This window comes from Papio anubis, chromosome 13, assembly GCF_008728515.1.
Source record: "Papio anubis isolate 15944 chromosome 13, Panubis1.0, whole genome shotgun sequence".
Lineage (NCBI taxonomy): Eukaryota > Metazoa > Chordata > Mammalia > Primates > Cercopithecidae > Papio > Papio anubis.
In genome coordinates, this window is record NC_044988.1 from 61507109 (window position 1) to 61523514 (window position 16406).

Consider the following 16406-nt stretch of genomic DNA (forward strand, 5'->3'; position numbering starts at 1 on the left):
TATACACTGCTAATGAGAAAAAGCCAGAGGGCAAACTGACAGTATCTATCAAAATGTTTAAAGTGCATGATCTTTAAATCTCAAATCAATAACCTAACCTTCTACCTTAAGACACCAGAAAAAGCAAACCTAACCAAAAGCAAGCAGAATGATAGAATTAATAAAGATTAGAGAAGTTAATGAAGCAAAAAAATTAGAACAAAGAGAACAAATAATGAACTCAAAGTTGGTCCTTTGAAAGATCGGCATGCATGCTGCGGCCTGCCTGTAATCCCAGCACTTTGGGAGGCTTAGACGGGAAGTGGATCACGGGTCAGATCGAGACTATCCTGGCTATTAACACGGGTGAAACCCCGCCTCTACTAAAAAAAAAATACAAAAAACTAGGCCGGTGGAGGCATGGCTTCGTAGTCCCAGCCACCGGGAGGCTGAGGCAGGAGGAATGGGCGAAACCCGGAGGCGGAGCTTGCAGTGAGCCGAGATCGCTACTTCACTGCACCTAAAAGCGTAAGATGGTTTCAGACTGGCCCCAAAAAAAAAAAAAGATCGAGAAAATGACGTAAGCTTTACTAGATCTAAGAAAAAAGAAAATAATCAGTAATGAAAAGGGGACTATCCCTACGCCAACTTTAACAGAAATAAAAAGGATCATATGGAATCACTATGACATGTGTGCCAACAAATTAGATGACTTAGATGAAGCAGACAAACTCCTTGGAAGACACAAACTATCAAAACTGACTTAAGAAAAAATAGAAGGTCTTAATAGACCTATAAGAAGAAACTGAATTAGGAATCAAAAAGTTTCCCATAAAGAAAAGAGCAGGCCCAGATGGCTTTACTGGTGAACTCTACCAGATATTTAAAGAAGAATTAATAAAAACCCACCACAAACTCTCTCAAAATACAAAAGAGGAAGGAACACTTCCCTCCTCATTTTTTGAGGCAGTATTACCCTGATACCAAAACCAGACAAAGATCTCACAAGGAAAGAAAACTAACAGACCTTTTCTGACAGTGGTAAACAACTATGAGAGAAGAAAGGGAAGGGGAGGGAAGGGTAGGGGAGGAGAAGAAAAAGAGAGGGAGGGAGGGAGGGAAGGAAGGAGAAGGAAGGAAGGAAGGAAGGCAGGCAGGCAGGCAGGAAGGCAGGCAGGCAGGCAGGCAGGCACCACAGACCACTATCTGTTATGAATAGAAATCAACGAAATACTAGCAAACTCAATTCAGCAACAAATAAGAAGAATTACACACCATGACCAAGTGGGATTTATCCCAGGTATGCAAGATTAATATCTGAAAAATCAATGTATAATATACCATATCAAAAGAATAAATGACACAAAACACACGATCATCTCAAAAGACACAGAAAAGTATTTGACAAAACCCATTATCTTTTCATGATAAAAATACTCAGCCAAACCAGGAATAGAAAGGAACTTCCTCAACCCGATAAAGGGCACCTAGGAAAAAACCACTGCTAACATCATTCTTAATAGTCAAAGACTGGATATTTTCCCCCTAAGAAGACAAGTATGTTGTCTCTCAGCGTATCTACTTAACACTGTACTAGAGGTTCTAACGGGGCATTTAGGAAGAAAAAGAGCTGCTGTGAGAGTTCATGAAAACAATGCATCTGAAGTATTTTTCCCATGGTTGGCAAGTAATAAGTGCTGAACAAGCACTATCTTTTGTAGGGTGATGTAGCTGGTTGTTGATGGAGCCTAGAACCCTGCATCTACAGTGACTCCCGCTGATTACTTTTTCACACTGACCAACTTATCTATTCATCTTGACTTCTGATTTCCTGTTTAGAGACTAGAATTGTTGGAAGGTCTAAAGCACGCGTGTCCAACCCATGGCCCATGGGCCATATGCGGCCAGGATGGCTTTGAATGCAGCTCAACACAAACTCGTGAACTCTCTTAAAATACTGAGAATTTTTTTTAAGCTCATTGGCTATCATTAGTGTATTTCACATGTGGCTCAAGACAATTCTTCTTCCAATGTGGCCTAGGGAAGCCAAAAGATTGGACACCCCTGGGTCTTAAGTTTAGGTGGTGTGGATTTCTCCAGTAAGACAAATCCTGGCTCTTAGGGCCCACTGACAGCCACCCCAGCATTACATAGCTGACCCTAATGGAGGCACTCAATGGTCCTACCACAAAGCCATTTAGCGATGCTGAGCAGGAGTACATGGCTACGTCAGAACTCCAGGCAGGAAGAGACTCCGGAGAGCATCCAAGTCAATCCTTCATCTCATTTTATACATGGGCAAACTGAGGCCCAGAGAGAAGACATGTTTTCTCTCGGATTATTCAATAGGTTGGAAAGAGAGCTAGACTTTAGGGTCTGGCATCCTGGATTCCAACACCAGCCCGGAGGGAGAATAAAGTAGGTTATCTACAGGCTTGTGCTTTAGTTTTTCTACCAACACACCAGGCACACAAGACTGAGCCCGCCTACATCCATCATTTTGTTTTAATGACATATTTTCTCACCTAAGACTCAATCAAACATCTAATGCTCCCTCTTCAGCTCCTTTTCCTAATCATTCAGCTGTCTATAGTTTATGATGGCCTCTTGCCCAGGATACTGATGAACAACGTCCACCTGAAGGGAAGAATGTGAGCAGCCATAAAATCCCAGCGTAACTGACACAGGGAAACACACACTGCAAGTTTCCAGTGCTGTGGATTCAACAAGATAGCCGCCTTCTCCTTGTGGCCTGGGGTACTTGTTTTGGGCTATACTGTCCCTAAGTTGTGGTCACAGCCTCACGCCTCTTCTTCTTCTTTCTCTTGACTCTGCCCCAAGGCAGATGAAAAATGTGCATTTGGACGAATTTTACTATGTGGCCTAAGGGTGCTGACTGCATGCCTTTTGTGCCCAACAGGATGAGTTAGCACTGATCAAAAGACATTCAGAGTACTGATATTACCACATAACTAATCTCATTCACTCCTCTTACCAACTCCTTGAGGTAAGAAATTATCTCCCTCATTTTAAGTAGTAAGAAAATCTTGCCCTATAGGTCTCTAGGAACAATATACTACTAGCAGCTCTGACCTAATTCAGTGGGCCCAGAGTGCCATATTAAGTCACAACTGACTGCTGCAGAATGCAGTCAAAGGAGAAGACGTATGACATAGCTATAAGGTGAAGGGGGTGCCTGTCACAAGTTGAATATGCCCCATCTGCTGGATCTGTAAACTTCTTTTTTTGAGGGGGCAGCCGGGGCGGGGGCTGGGGGGGGGGGGGGGGGGGAAACAGAGTCTCACTATGTCACCAGGCTAGAGTGCAGTGGCCTGATCTCGGCTCACTGCAACCTCCACCTCCCGGCTTCAAGCCATTCTTCCACCTCAATCCCGAGTAGCTGGGATTACAGGTGTGTGCCACCACACCTGGCTAATTTTTGTATTTTTAGTAGAGACGAGGTTTCACCATATTGGCCAGGCTGGTCTTGAACTCCTTGCCTCAGGTGATCCACCTGCCTTGGCCTCCCAAAATGTTGGGAGGACAGGTGTGAGCCACTGTGCCCGGTCAGGATCTGTAAACTTTTAGTCACTGAAATCACTAACTCTAAAATCATTCCATCATTTATGCAATTCAGTGGGCTTCTGAATCTACAAGAGTCTACAAAAGAGGCAAGTACATTGGAGATGACCACAAGGACAGAACTGGCAATTCATATTTGCAGACTTTGGGCTATTGTAACAACTTATTTTTATCCAACATAATTTAAAAGCCTTTCTTCATTAGGGCCCTGCTTCTTGATCCCATACACCAGGGCTATCACATAGAAGTTCATCCACATGAGTTACATGATCAGGCGCCCAGGCTAGCCCAACAGAATATAACAGTTTCTATGGACGGCTACATGCAGTGTTTCCAAAAACTGATCCACAAACTTTTTGATCAACACCATTATTTTTAAGTCAGGTTTTTAAAGCCAGAGCCTGCCTGCCCCATGCTATAGGTTTAGTGCCACATATCAAGGAAGAAGGAAAGAATGTTCTTACTTTCAGGTGGGGTGTTGAAAGAGCCACAGTAAGGCTTCTTTTGTGGACACAGAGTGAATTCAACAGGAACTGCCCTGAGGCAATCACTTACAGGAAAACTCTAATGTCCAGAAAGGCCACATGGTATCCAGCATAGGGAACTACACACACACACACACACACACACACAGGCTGGAAGTGTCAGTGTGAGGCTCCAGCTAGATCCAACTCGCCCTTAGAATCCACATACTTCAAAAGCCAGGAATTTCCAATTTAGAACCTGTGAATGATTCCAAACCTCTTGGAAAGCAATGCGGCAATGTGAATCAGTATTGTTAAGATGACCATATCCTCTGGCCTAGAAATTCTTCTCCAGGAATTTATCCCAGGAAAGTAATTCAACTGAAGCAAAGAGCTACGCACTACAAAAATGTTCATCTCTAGATTATCTACAATAGTGAAACCTGGAATAGTGTATACTAATGGAATATCTATAAGGATACTAGACAGCAACAAAAGATAATTAGGATAATTAAGAACATAACATTTTATAAGATAATGTTGGATAAAAATGGCTGCATGCAAACAGTTTCACTCTACAACTGCATTGGAATATATGCACTGGAATATGTATGCATTTGAAAAGTAATAGTAAGTTCTGTTACAGGAATGGGAGCATGTTCTGTTACAATGGTAAGTAGAATTTTTTTTTAACATTTAACATGGTAACATTGTATTTTCAACTAAAAAAAAAAAAAAAAAAAAAAGGTCCTATAAAGCAAAAGCCAAAATCTTCACAAATAAGTATTATACTACCAATAATAAATAACATATATTCACAACTTATTCTGTGTTAGGCACTGTTTTAAGCCCTTTCGTGGCTACTACCTATGAGGTGGATACTGTTATTGCCATTTTACAAGTGAGAACACCGAGGCACAGAGAGGATAACAACTTTCTTAAATACCATAGCATGATAGAAAGAAACATTCCTTGTGCCATTTCTATGGGTCATCCACCTGCTAAAATTTTTATGTCTGCTTAGACAGACATGAAATCCTTAGCAGAAGCCTCATGGGTAGTGAGCTTCAAAAGGAATTTCAGAGGCCTTTCATGTTGCAGATATAACCAGGTTTTCCCCTCACTCGCCAAACTGGAATCTAGGAGGTAGAGAAAGACAGAAGCTAAAGACCAGCAGGCCCAGCCCACTCAAATTTCAGAAAGACAACAGAGACCAAAGGAGTTAGGATTTGCCTAAAATGATGTCATGAATTAGAAAAAGAATGAAGACCAGAGCTCGGAATCCTCACTCCAGCGGCCTTCAAGGCTTGCTCCTACCCTCTGCAGACCACGAAATTCCTCTCTGCAGCTCTCTTCCCTTTCAACTGCCTCCCTTTGATCCCTCAGTCCAGCTACCCTCAGACTTCCTCTGTCCAGAACAGTCGCAACTGCACCTTCTCTTTCTTTCATCATCTTCAGCTCACTCTGCCTCCACTTCCTTTCCTCTCCTGCCCTGCTGGGTAACGGTATGCAACTTTTGGAATTTCAGCTATAGTGTTCTTCCCATATGACAGCAATGAGAGGAAACTGCAGGTTTCTTTTAGCAGTAGACCCCTGCCCTTCCAATAAGGGAGACTGTTCAAACATACTGAGAGACAGAGATGCTAAAATCAGTGTCTGGAAGAGAAGTCCTTCATTCTGACTCTGGCCCTGGCCCAGACCACCCATTTGGCTCCCTGTACCTCCTCAGTACCCTCAAAGCACCCAGGGTTGCTCCCTCTGACCACACCATATTGCCAGAGTCTGTCTACTACTACTAAGGGACTGCCCAAGAGTGGGGGCCTCTCTTGTTCATGTCTATCTCTCGCACTTCATATAGTGTAGTTACCAATAAAAGTTTGCTGAATGAGGAAATGAGTCCCTATTCTTTCTCTTCCTGGGGGGTCTCTCCTGACTTTAGTGTGAAGACTCAATTCTAGCTATTCTTGGGCAGGCAGAGACTCTGCCCAGAGTACTCCTCTAAATGTCAGGCGCTACCCAACACCTCAATGCCACGTCCCCACACTCCCATAACACAAATACCAGCTTCCCTAAGACACAGCCTTAACTCCACATCCTTTCCCTGTTTTTTTTTTTTGTTGTTGTTGTAGTTGATTTTTTTCAAACTGGCAGTGTCCTGCAACACCAACGACAGCTCTGCGGTTTCAGGATGTCAAAGGCAAAGGCCATTATGCAAAACAGGAAGAAACTTTGAAAGAAAAAAACTTAAGGCATTTTTAGAATATACCCTGTCATGGGGCCAAGCAATGATTGAATCTCCTGCCAGAGACCCTCCCCATGACCTCTAGGACCCCGTGGTGGGGCAGGAAGGAGCCTGACCTCATACCATATCCGTCACACTGCTGACATAATCCTGCCCCTTCCCTCAGTGCAACCTCGCCCTTCTACTCCAGGCTCTGTGCCAAATGAGCCCGGCAGGCAAAACTGCTCCTCAGAGAGAATTTAGCTCCAGTGAGGACATTCTAAAGGGAGTAACTTCAAAGTATACTCCTTGGGAATAGCCTGGCACATTGGCCTGGGGCTTTATTGATCTAACCCACCTGAACCAGCCCCAACTGACACTCACGCTCTGCCTCTCCCTAAGAGAGCTTCTCCCTAAGAGAATTCCTAGAAACCTGAAGTTTCTCACTATGGTCCCTCCCTAGATCTCAGGACCACCTGGAGGTGGGAGAGCTGTGTGCTGTATGTTTCAGAATCTGATTTGCAAGCTTGCTCCCACCTTCCTGTGCGTCACATCTCAATGATGTCAATAGCGCTGGCTTAGCTAGCTGTTGTTCACCCACCACCACAGCCCCAGAGCCATAGTCGTCACAGAAGTCCAGCAGAGGGACTTGGCTGCTAAGGAAACAAATAGAGAAGTTACTGAGAAAGTATCACCCCCACCGATTCTGTTCACAGCAGATTTCTGCTAAGCCAGATCCTAAGAGCCTATCCTGCAGCCTGGCCCTTTGCCCCTGCCCCCAGGCACTTCCTGGACCTAGTTTCTTTTTTAATCAGAATTCTAGACACATCATTCAGCAATAAGCGATACTCATCTGCCAGCACTAAGCAAATCTGGAATTTCCAGTGAGTCTATCCTTTTGTAAGACTGGCTTGAAAACCTAGCCCTTCTCAAAAAACTTCAACACTTTTTTTCCTTTTTTAGAAAGCTCTCCTACAGAAACAATCCAAAAAGTACATAAAGCTTTCTGCACAAGCATCATCACTACATCACTAAGAAAAAGCAAAAACTATATATGTGTGTGTTCAGCAACAGTTGAATGATTTTTTTTTAAGTTATACCATATTCAGGTAACAGAATATGATACTGCCTTTGTGATTTTTAAAGGTATAGGTCAAGTCTGTGACAGAATCTTAAGTGAAAAATGCTGAACACCAGGTTATCTACATGAATCTATTTCAATCTATCTGTCCATCTATAAAGAAAACAGCTATAACACTGGATGTGGTGACTGACACCTATAATCCCAGTGCTTTGGGAGGCCAAGGCAGGTGAATCACTTGAGCTCAGGAGTTTGAGACCAGCCTAGGCAACATGGCAAAACCCCATCTCTACAAAAAAATACAAAAATTAGTCAGACATGGTAGTATGCACCTGTGGTCCCAGCAACTAGGGAGACTGAAGTGGGAGAATCGCTTAGCCCAAGAGGTCGAGGCTGCAGTGAGCTGTGATCACTGCACTCCAGCCTGGGTGACAGAGCAAAAACCCTGTCTCAAAAAGAAAAAAAAAAAAAAAGATATTAGCTATATTCTTAAACATGAAAAAGACTGGTAGAAAATATGCCAGTATGTTTCTTTTGGGTGATAGGAATTTGGGTGTGCTTTTATGTCTCTTTCAACTTTTCAAATTATTTTCAATGAGCCTGCATTACTTTTTACTTTTAAAATGAAGGAAGAGATTATCCCCACTCAAAAGGCAAAGACCCATACCCCTATCCCCAACATCCCTGCGAGGCAAGTTGTTCTCTCTCTCTCTCCCCCTGGGCTTTGTGAAGGGCTCTGGAGAAGCAGCAGGTGGGGGCAGTGGATAGAGAAGCAGCTACATAACACACCCAGACCAGACTTTAAAATCACTGCCAAAGAATTCAGCAACAGCCAATTATATAGCCCCTAGCCTTCATTTGTGTAGGGAAGGGGCGGGCTGAGGTCGAGCTACAAAGTGGAACCTGAAACACTGAGTGTGTGACTCACCCCTCCGTCTTCTAAGGACAAATCCCTTTAGGCCACATTCACCCAGAATCAGCTCCCCACTGAACCCTGTCCCCTATCCCCAAGCCCCACTGTCCAACCTGGAGGTCTCTGACTTACAGAACAATGTCCTGAGATCACTCCTCGAGCTAGTGACCGCCTCACCTCACCCTGCAATGGCCCAGATCAACACAGAGGCCCCCACAACTCAGGTCTCAGGTCTCTACAGTCTCAGTCACAGTCTGGCTCCCAGGAACCCTCACCAAGTTTAGGGACAGGAGTGGACCCTGTGAGTCTAATCCCATGCCTTGTTAATTCCCCTAGGAGCCAGGCTCTGGCTGGTTGGCCTTACAGTGACCTCACTGCCCAGGGACCATACCAGTCTATACCAAAGCCAATTGTAAAATTGTCACCGTGCCAGGCCCTCAAAGGATTTAAGCTTCAAGGGCAGACCATTTGTCCTAAGACAACTGGATTGCTGCTCCACTGGATAAGAAAAACTGGAATTTCCAGGTAGATGTGGGTTCAAGCAGAATTCCAGTCTCTGCTTCTTCACAGTAAGAGCAGAGAACAAAGAGTAAGAAACAAGGTACAGGAGGCACTGGGTAAACAGAGAGCGGGGAAATCAGCAGGTATAACTATTGAATAACCTCTTTCACAAACACACACACATAGCCCAGCTGAGTGCAAAGGGGATGAGCCTGCCGGCCTTGTTCCCTAAGTCTGGATGGTCCCTAGGGTGGAATCTGTGGAAGGCTCAGACTGCCTTGCCATTAACTGCCCCATCATTCCCAACCCATAAATTAACTTAGTCTCAGCCTCGAAATCCCTACCCTGCTGCTACCCAAAGACCATAATACCCAGTGATATCTCATTATAATCATTATAAAGCAGCAAGTTAAAGATTACCCAGCAGAGCTAATGCATAGCTTCAGAAATTAGAGGAAAATTTTCACAAAACCAAATAAAACCAGGGCTGGAGAATTTTGATATGAACTTGGAGTTTCTGAAAGAAGAAAGGAAGAAATGAAGGAGGGAGGGGAGTGATAGGGAAAGGGATAAACACACACTTTGGTTCCCTTAGATGACGTCAGCACTGTTTAATTATGCCTCCCCTGCCTAAATTAAGAGTTCCTGAAGAGGAGGCATTTTGTTTTCTTCTTTGTAGCTCTAGTGCCCAGCATAATACAGGAACATTGCTGGAACTGAAGGAATGAAGTTATCAGACCCGCCTTAGCCATCATGAACATCTATACAAAACCACCATACAAGACCTTCAGAGGGACCCAGAGACACACCTTGCAGGGATCTTCCTCTGAAACTCTAGGGCATATCAGGTCACCTCTGAACCTGTGCACTAGCCAACTACTGAATAGTAACCTCCAGGAAGAGCACTAGAGAATCCCACCATGGGATGCTACAGTTCTAAGAAGCTGCAGTTTGAGACCAATCCCACATTTGGCTCTTGTTCCCCATTCCCCAAGGAGTTTCCACTTGGGCCATCAGAGGCTCCACTGCAGGTGGAGGAGGCTCCTTGCATTTGCTCGAAGTCTGGAATGAATTACAGCAGCCAGGGATCACTTTTATTGCCATAGGCTGTGTCTAAGAAAGCGACCAAGTTTCACCATGAAAGCAAACCAGATAGTCATGGAGGGTATTTCTCAATCTCAGACTGTTAGACAAGGAATGTCTGTGTGTATGTCAATACGTTATTTTCCACAAAAAACACAACAGGACAAAACTGGCTTACAAGACTAGTTATCTGAGCCTAAAGCTTCAATCCCCAGGAAGAAGCTCCACCCTAAGCCGGAAGGTGATGAGGTTCCAAGGCTCATCCCCAAAGGGGCGAGAAAGAGTCCTTTCCCAAGTCTCAAAGTGCACTCTGTCCTGGGCAGCCTGCTTGTGTCCACATGTGTGCGTATGAGGAAGGTGGAAATGTGCTGGTAGAGAAACACCTTAGAGCCCAGCAAAGACCAGCTAGGGCACAAACCCTGGCAGAGGCTCAGCGACAGCCCCCATAAAAGCCAGGGAAACTGGCTCATGGGCAAGTGCTCCTCAGGTGCCCTGGCTACCTGTAGCTGCTGTTTGCTGGTCCAAGTGCCCATCTCTAGATCAGAGTCTTCCCTTTTGAACAAATGAAGAGGATCTCCTCAAAGCATAGGTGGGCAAGAGCGGCCTCTGAGGCTTAAGCAGTCTAACACTCACTCCCCTGCCCGCTGAGGGGACTGCACCATCCATCCCAGGCCCCAGCTGAGCCTCCAGGCCAGCCATGCCTCTCTCACTAGTTCAGCCTCAGGTACTGCCCACCTCCCGCATCACCCAACTCATCTCCGGACTGGCCATGCCACAGCTGGTCAAGTCCCATTGAGCTGCTGCCCAATCTGAGTAGAGATAACCATGACGGGGGAAGAAACCCAAGGCCACTGTTCCTCCCATTTCAGCAGGCAAACACCCAGGTGGCCAGAAAAGAGGGCCTTGCTGCAGGGTTATAAGTAGATGCTGCATGGCCCCCCTGAGGACCTGAGACAGTGTTAGGAAAGAAGGACAGCATAGCATCTGCAGGCCTAAACTGCATGGGAGAATTCCCTGGAGAAAGCTGCAGAATCCTCAGGAAAGGCCCACCTTCCCACTGCATCACTCCCTCCTACAAGCCTCACATTAGCCCACAGCAGGGTGCCCAGTGTGAGGGCAGGGGATACTATGGCTCCAAACCTGCAGCCTGCCCCAGGTCACACTAACCCAAGTCTATCTGAAGACTATTCCAAGGCCTTGACAGCTCCAACGGCAACCTATCAGCCGTCCAATCTGGTGCCTTATGTCCTCCAGGGTAGGGCCTGCCCATAACCCACACCTGTCAGCCGAAAGGAATCTCAGCATCTGGCCCAGACCCCTGGACACCAGAAAGTAAAGCCAAGTCGGGGAAAGGAACTGCAAGTAGTGAAAAGGCCACAACTCTAAACCCCACGGATGCTTTCTCCCACCAACCTCAAAACCACCCGCAAGGGCTTTGGCTAACACCTGCCCATGAACAGATGGGCTCAACTCCCCCCACCAACACACTCCCAAGGAGACTTTCTGCTTTCTCAAGGCCTCATAGCCAGGAACCTCCACTCTGAGAACTGTACCTAACCATCCAAACCTACAGGCCCTATTAAAATGAAGAGAAGACCTCTCGACCCCCATTTCTGGGGCTGCCTCAGCAGCAGCCTAAACGTCATGGTCCCTTGCATGTCACACGAAAGCAGCCAAACTAGAGAAGGCACTCTCTCCTCGACCTCCAAAATGTTCTCTCTCAGGAGGTCCTTTCAACTAGGCAAATATAGTCCATTTAGAAACACCAGTAACTGGTGACAAGCCGATCACTAGCAACACCATTACAAAACAAAACTAAGCAGAGCTATGGTCACCACCTTGTCTCTTACGCTTCTGAGAGGAAGATGTGATACTCAAATACCAATCTAATCAACTCTGCAGTACTTTTCTTTAATTTGTTAATTATTTTTTCTTTCTGTGCAATATCCAGGCAACAACCAAAAACAAAAGCAAAAAACCTGGCCTTTTTCTGGCCTGGAGACTCAGTCTCTCTCCCACATCACTCTGCCCTTCAGAGCCATTTCCGTGGAAGTCTGAAAAAATGGAACTTTATAAAGGTCCTAAGCAAGTATTATTACTATATTATTATTATGCGGTGTATTGAGTGCCCGTACTTTTTTTTTTTTTGAGACAGAGTCTTGCTTTGTCACCCAGGCTGGAGTGTACTGGCATCATCTTGACTCACTGCAACCTCTGCCGCCCAGGTTCAAGCAATTCTCCTGCCTCGGCCTCCTGAGTAGCTGGGACTACAGGCGTGCGCCACTACCCCCAGCTAACTTTTTTGTCTTTTTGTAGAGATGGTGTTTCACCATATTGGCCAGGCTGGTCTTGAACTCCTAACCTCAAGTGATCCACTCCCCTCAGCCTCCCAAAGTGCTAGGATTACAGGCGTCAGCCACCGTGCCCGGCCTGAGTGCCTGCATTTAATGTACACAATCTCATTTAGTCTTAAAAATAACCCTGTAAGGTAATCATTGACAATCACATTTTACACATGAGGAAGAGATTTTGAGAAACTCGATAGCATGCCTCAAGTCAGACACTTAGCAGCAAGGCAGAGTCCATTTCATTTTATGGGACTAGTCTGCTTCCCAGAATCATCATCAAATGCAAAGGAATTTAATTATCTGCTTAAAAAAATAGGCCCCCATCATTACCACAGTTCATGTCTGACCGATTCCAAGATGTCCTTCCCAAACTTGACATGAACTCATTGACGCAATTATTGGCAAAATTGAGCAAGAGTATGTAGTAGCCAGGGCTCTGTGGGAAAGTGACAGAAAACTCCTGTCGACAAGATGTCATCCTGCCTGCCAGGGCCCCTCACTCACAACAATTCTCTAAAACCTGGCATTAGAAATGAGAGAGGACCTGTGTGGTAACCCTGGAAGCAACCGGTGGTTGCCTTGGGCCTGTGGGCCTGTAGGTTACAGGTCAAAGAGAAGTCCCGACTAGGCGCAGCCTCCTGCTATGACGAATGCAAACCCACCTACTCAAGCTATCTGCCTAAGCTGAAACAGAGGCTAGAGGTCAGAGTTCAGATCATCTGGGCAAAATAATTGAGACTCAGCCTGCTGCCGGAAGTACCAGAAATGGGCAAGGTGGTGTTGACTGGTTATATTTTAGCCCTCTAGCCCCTGGAGCACACAAGCTCTCTGCCCTTGGGAGAGATTCCTGCTCACCTAGGTTTTGGGTACCCATACCGGGAGGAGGCTAGAGGGAAGGGCTCTCGGTGACGATCCACACAGAGGAAGAAATGAACACACAGTGACAATTCACTGAGGGCTTACCCTCATTAATTAAGCCCTTATTTACATTGTTCACATAATCTTCCAAAACAACCCCTTGAAAGGGTGACCACTTATTATCCCAGAAGAGAAACCTGAGGTTCACAGAGAAGTCACTTGGCACAAACGATCAGGAGAAAACCCCACTCTCAGGAGAGTGGCTCTATGGCAAGACACGTGAACCGAGAGGTCAGTCTCCTTCCCCACCGGGAGCCTCACGTCAGTCCCCGAGTGGATTACTCGAGGTCCCTACCAGAGTTTTTAGTGCAAGGCTGCTCCAAGCCCTAAGCAGATCCAAACTCCGAAACTTCCTGAGCCTCGGGCCAGAGCAGGGAAGTCTCCAAGGCCTTCTCTGGTTCTGGGGCTAGAGGGGCCTCGGGACTTCCCTGGGCGGTCCCGGCCCCAAGCCGCCTACATGATTCCCCAGGGACCCACTTCCCAACCCTTCTCTCCCATCCAGTCCCGAGCCTCTGGGATTTAAAACTCTAATCCAGAACAGGGAGGCTGGCTCCCGTAGAAGAGCCAAAGAGCCAGCCTGAGGGAATGTCTGGGGGATCCTGTCGGGGAAATCCGGGGGAGTCTCAATCCTCAGACTGGCGCCGACCCGAGTCCTTACCGAGCAGCGGGGACTCCTCAGGGCAGGCGGGCAGCGGCAGCGAGGTGGTCTGGGGCACTGGGACCGAGGTCAAGTTGCTCGCGGGGCCGGGGCCAGAAGCCGCGACTGGGCTGGAGTCGCCAGCCGGGCGCGGCTGGGAGGAGGCGCCTAGAGGAGGCGGCGGCCGGGCCCCTCTGGTCCCGAGTTCCCCGGAGGGCTGCCCGATGGCGGCGGCACCGTTCGAGCCGCCCTGCAGCGATGTGGAGACTCCGACCAGCTGGGGCAGGCGGCTCAGGTCGCGGCCAGCCAGGTAGTAAACTAGGGTGACGCCAAGGTGCAGAGCGCAGACGGCCACGAGCAGGCGGCAGGCCCGCTGCAGCGACGCGCCAGGCATCGCGGCGCTGCCGCCCAGGAGCGGCTCCCGAAACCTCATCTTCCCGCCGCCGCTTTAAGAAGGGTGTGGGCTACAGGAGGGGAGGCGACCCGCCCGCGGGCCGCCAGCCAGGCGCTGCCCCACAGCGGCGACCGGGGGAGGGCCCGGAGGGAGGGCGGGCAAGCGCGGCGCCAGGGGGCGAGCGGCTGAGAGCTGAGACTCCTCCGGCCGGCCCGACCTGGGAGCTGCGAGAGGGCGCCCGAGGCGCGGGCGGGGAGGGGCGGGGCCCCGGCGGAGGCGGGGGCGGGGCCGGGCGCGGGGTTTTCGGGACGAGGGCGGGAAGGCGGGGCAGCCCGTGGCGGGACGGGCCCGCTGGGCGGGGCCTCGGGAGGGTGGGCAGCGGGCGGGGCGGCCTCGCGGGGTACCCGGAGTCTGACTCGAGCTCCGACGTTTGGCCGCGCACCGCCCTCTTCCTCTTGAGCCTTTGCGGCGGAGCTTCGGTCGCGTTGAGCCGCGCCTTCTCTTCCTCCTCCACGCTGCCCTCAACAGGCCGCGCCACTTCCTGGGGTGTGAAGGGACTCGGGTGCGAGCCTGGGCCTGCAGCGCGGCGGCGGAGAGAACGGAGAGGACAGCAGGCGGGTGGTTGGTTGTCTGGGGTGGTTGGGGCCGCGGCGGCGTTCCGGCCAGTGGGCCTTGGTGGGCAAGGAAGAGAGGCAGAAAAAGGTTACCCAGGAAACGGGCTTCGACGTCGGGCGAGAGGTGGCACGTTCGAAACCCCCTCCCTAACTCAGCCCGGCTGGACCCCGTTGCTTAACGAGGGGCCTGCGGCAAAGAAAGTGGACAGGTTGCCATTTCTGTGCCTCCCCATCAGGGAATCTGGGCGATAAGGGGTTCGCAGACCAGACCAGCTTGGTTTCAGGTGTGTGTGTGGTGGGAGTCCTGTATACTTTGAGGAGGAGAGCAGCAAGAAGCCTCTAACTCCCAGGCCAGCGTGCAGGAGAGCAGCCGGCGTTACAGTCTACACTGGGCTACACACGGTCCCATGAAGTAGGAGTTCTCCCCATGTCATAGAGTGGGGCCCCGGAAGATTAAGAAACTTGCCTAAGAGCCCACAGCTGGCAAGAGGCAGAATTGTGGCTCCAAAACCCGCATTTTTCCACAGGTTTACCCTTTGTTGATTTGCAAATAAGGGATGAAGGCTGTGTGGGTCAGAGACTTAAGCACTGAAGCCACTTGACCTCGATTTGACCCAGAGGCCTCAGACCCTGAGTGAGCAGAGACTCCTCACCCCGGAGAAAGACTCATGGAGGTGCTGTCAGTAATGTGGATAGGGAAGCTGTGGGCTCTGGCAGCCAACCAGCAGGGAATAATAGTAGCTACCTTATTTTGAGAGTTTACTATGTGCTAGTACTACGCGCCATGAAGTAGGTGGTGTTACGGTGTCCATTTCACAGATGAGAAAATGAAGGCATATGAGTTGACACTTTGGTTGTGATCATACAGAATCAACTTTCCTCACTTGACTTCCTGGACACCAGATCCTTCTGATCTTCCTCACTTCACTGGCCATTTCTGTCTCCTCTCTGGACTTCTTCCCAAGTTGTTGAAGGCCCTGGCCGTAGTCCATGATGTTCTTTTGTGTCTACACTCCCTCTGAGTGATTTATAATATCCATATGCTGATCACTGATCTGTCTCCAGCCCAAATCTCTTCCCTGACCTCCAAATTCAACTGCTTATTTTACTGGCATCTCAAACACAATACATCTTGCCCCCAGCAACCTACTCCTTACACTCCTTACGCTCCACTCCCATTCTTACCTCCTTCGGAGAGTGATACTCTTGTTCATTCAGTTCCCCAGAATCTAAAAGGTGTCCTTGATGTGCTTCTCTTACTCTCAAATGCCATTTGCAAGCCCTCAGCCAGCCTTGTCTGTGCTACCTTCAAAACATCAAAATTCACCAACTCTGATGTAACCATCCTCGATCAAGCCACCATCATCTTGCCCTGGATTATATAGCAGATACTAATTGGTCACCCTGTTTCCACCTCCTCCATTCCTCCTCCCTAGTCTGTTTTCCACAGAGCATCCAGGAAATCTTTGTAAGCATAAATCAGATCATGCCATTTGTTCAGAACCAAATCCGTAGAAGCCCTGTTCAATCTGGTTCCTATCTCCCTCCCCACCCACATCTATCACTACCATGCTGGACCTGCCTTAGCCACACTAGCCTGAGAGCTATTCCTTGAACTTGCCATATTTCTTCCTGCCTCAAGGCCTTTGTACTTGCTGTTCACTTTGCCTG

The 16406-nt window shown here is 48.3% G+C and overlaps 1 protein-coding gene and 1 long non-coding RNA gene across 3 annotated transcripts in view; one reads left to right on the plus strand and one right to left on the minus strand.

Moving 5' to 3' along the window:
* The window catches only part of B4GALT1 (beta-1,4-galactosyltransferase 1), a 58391-nt gene extending 44003 nt beyond the window's left edge, over window positions 1-14388 (minus strand). Inside the window, exon 1 of the mRNA XM_003911605.5 lies at window positions 13749-14388. Coding sequence (XP_003911654.2) covers window positions 13749-14160 — 412 coding nt within the window. The 5' untranslated portion in view covers window positions 14161-14388. The remainder of the gene's footprint in view (window positions 1-13748) is intronic.
* A 142-nt stretch (window positions 14389-14530) lies between these two features.
* LOC116270034 lies at window positions 14531-16243 on the plus strand. 2 transcript variants are annotated; one of them, XR_004177909.1, is made up of 2 exons: window positions 14531-15147; window positions 15263-16243. It is a non-coding gene; the product is annotated as an uncharacterized LOC116270034 (long non-coding RNA). The 2 variants fall into 2 exon arrangements; XR_004177910.1 differs by having other exon boundaries at window positions 14531-15019.
* The last annotated feature ends 163 nt before the right edge of the window (window positions 16244-16406 follow it).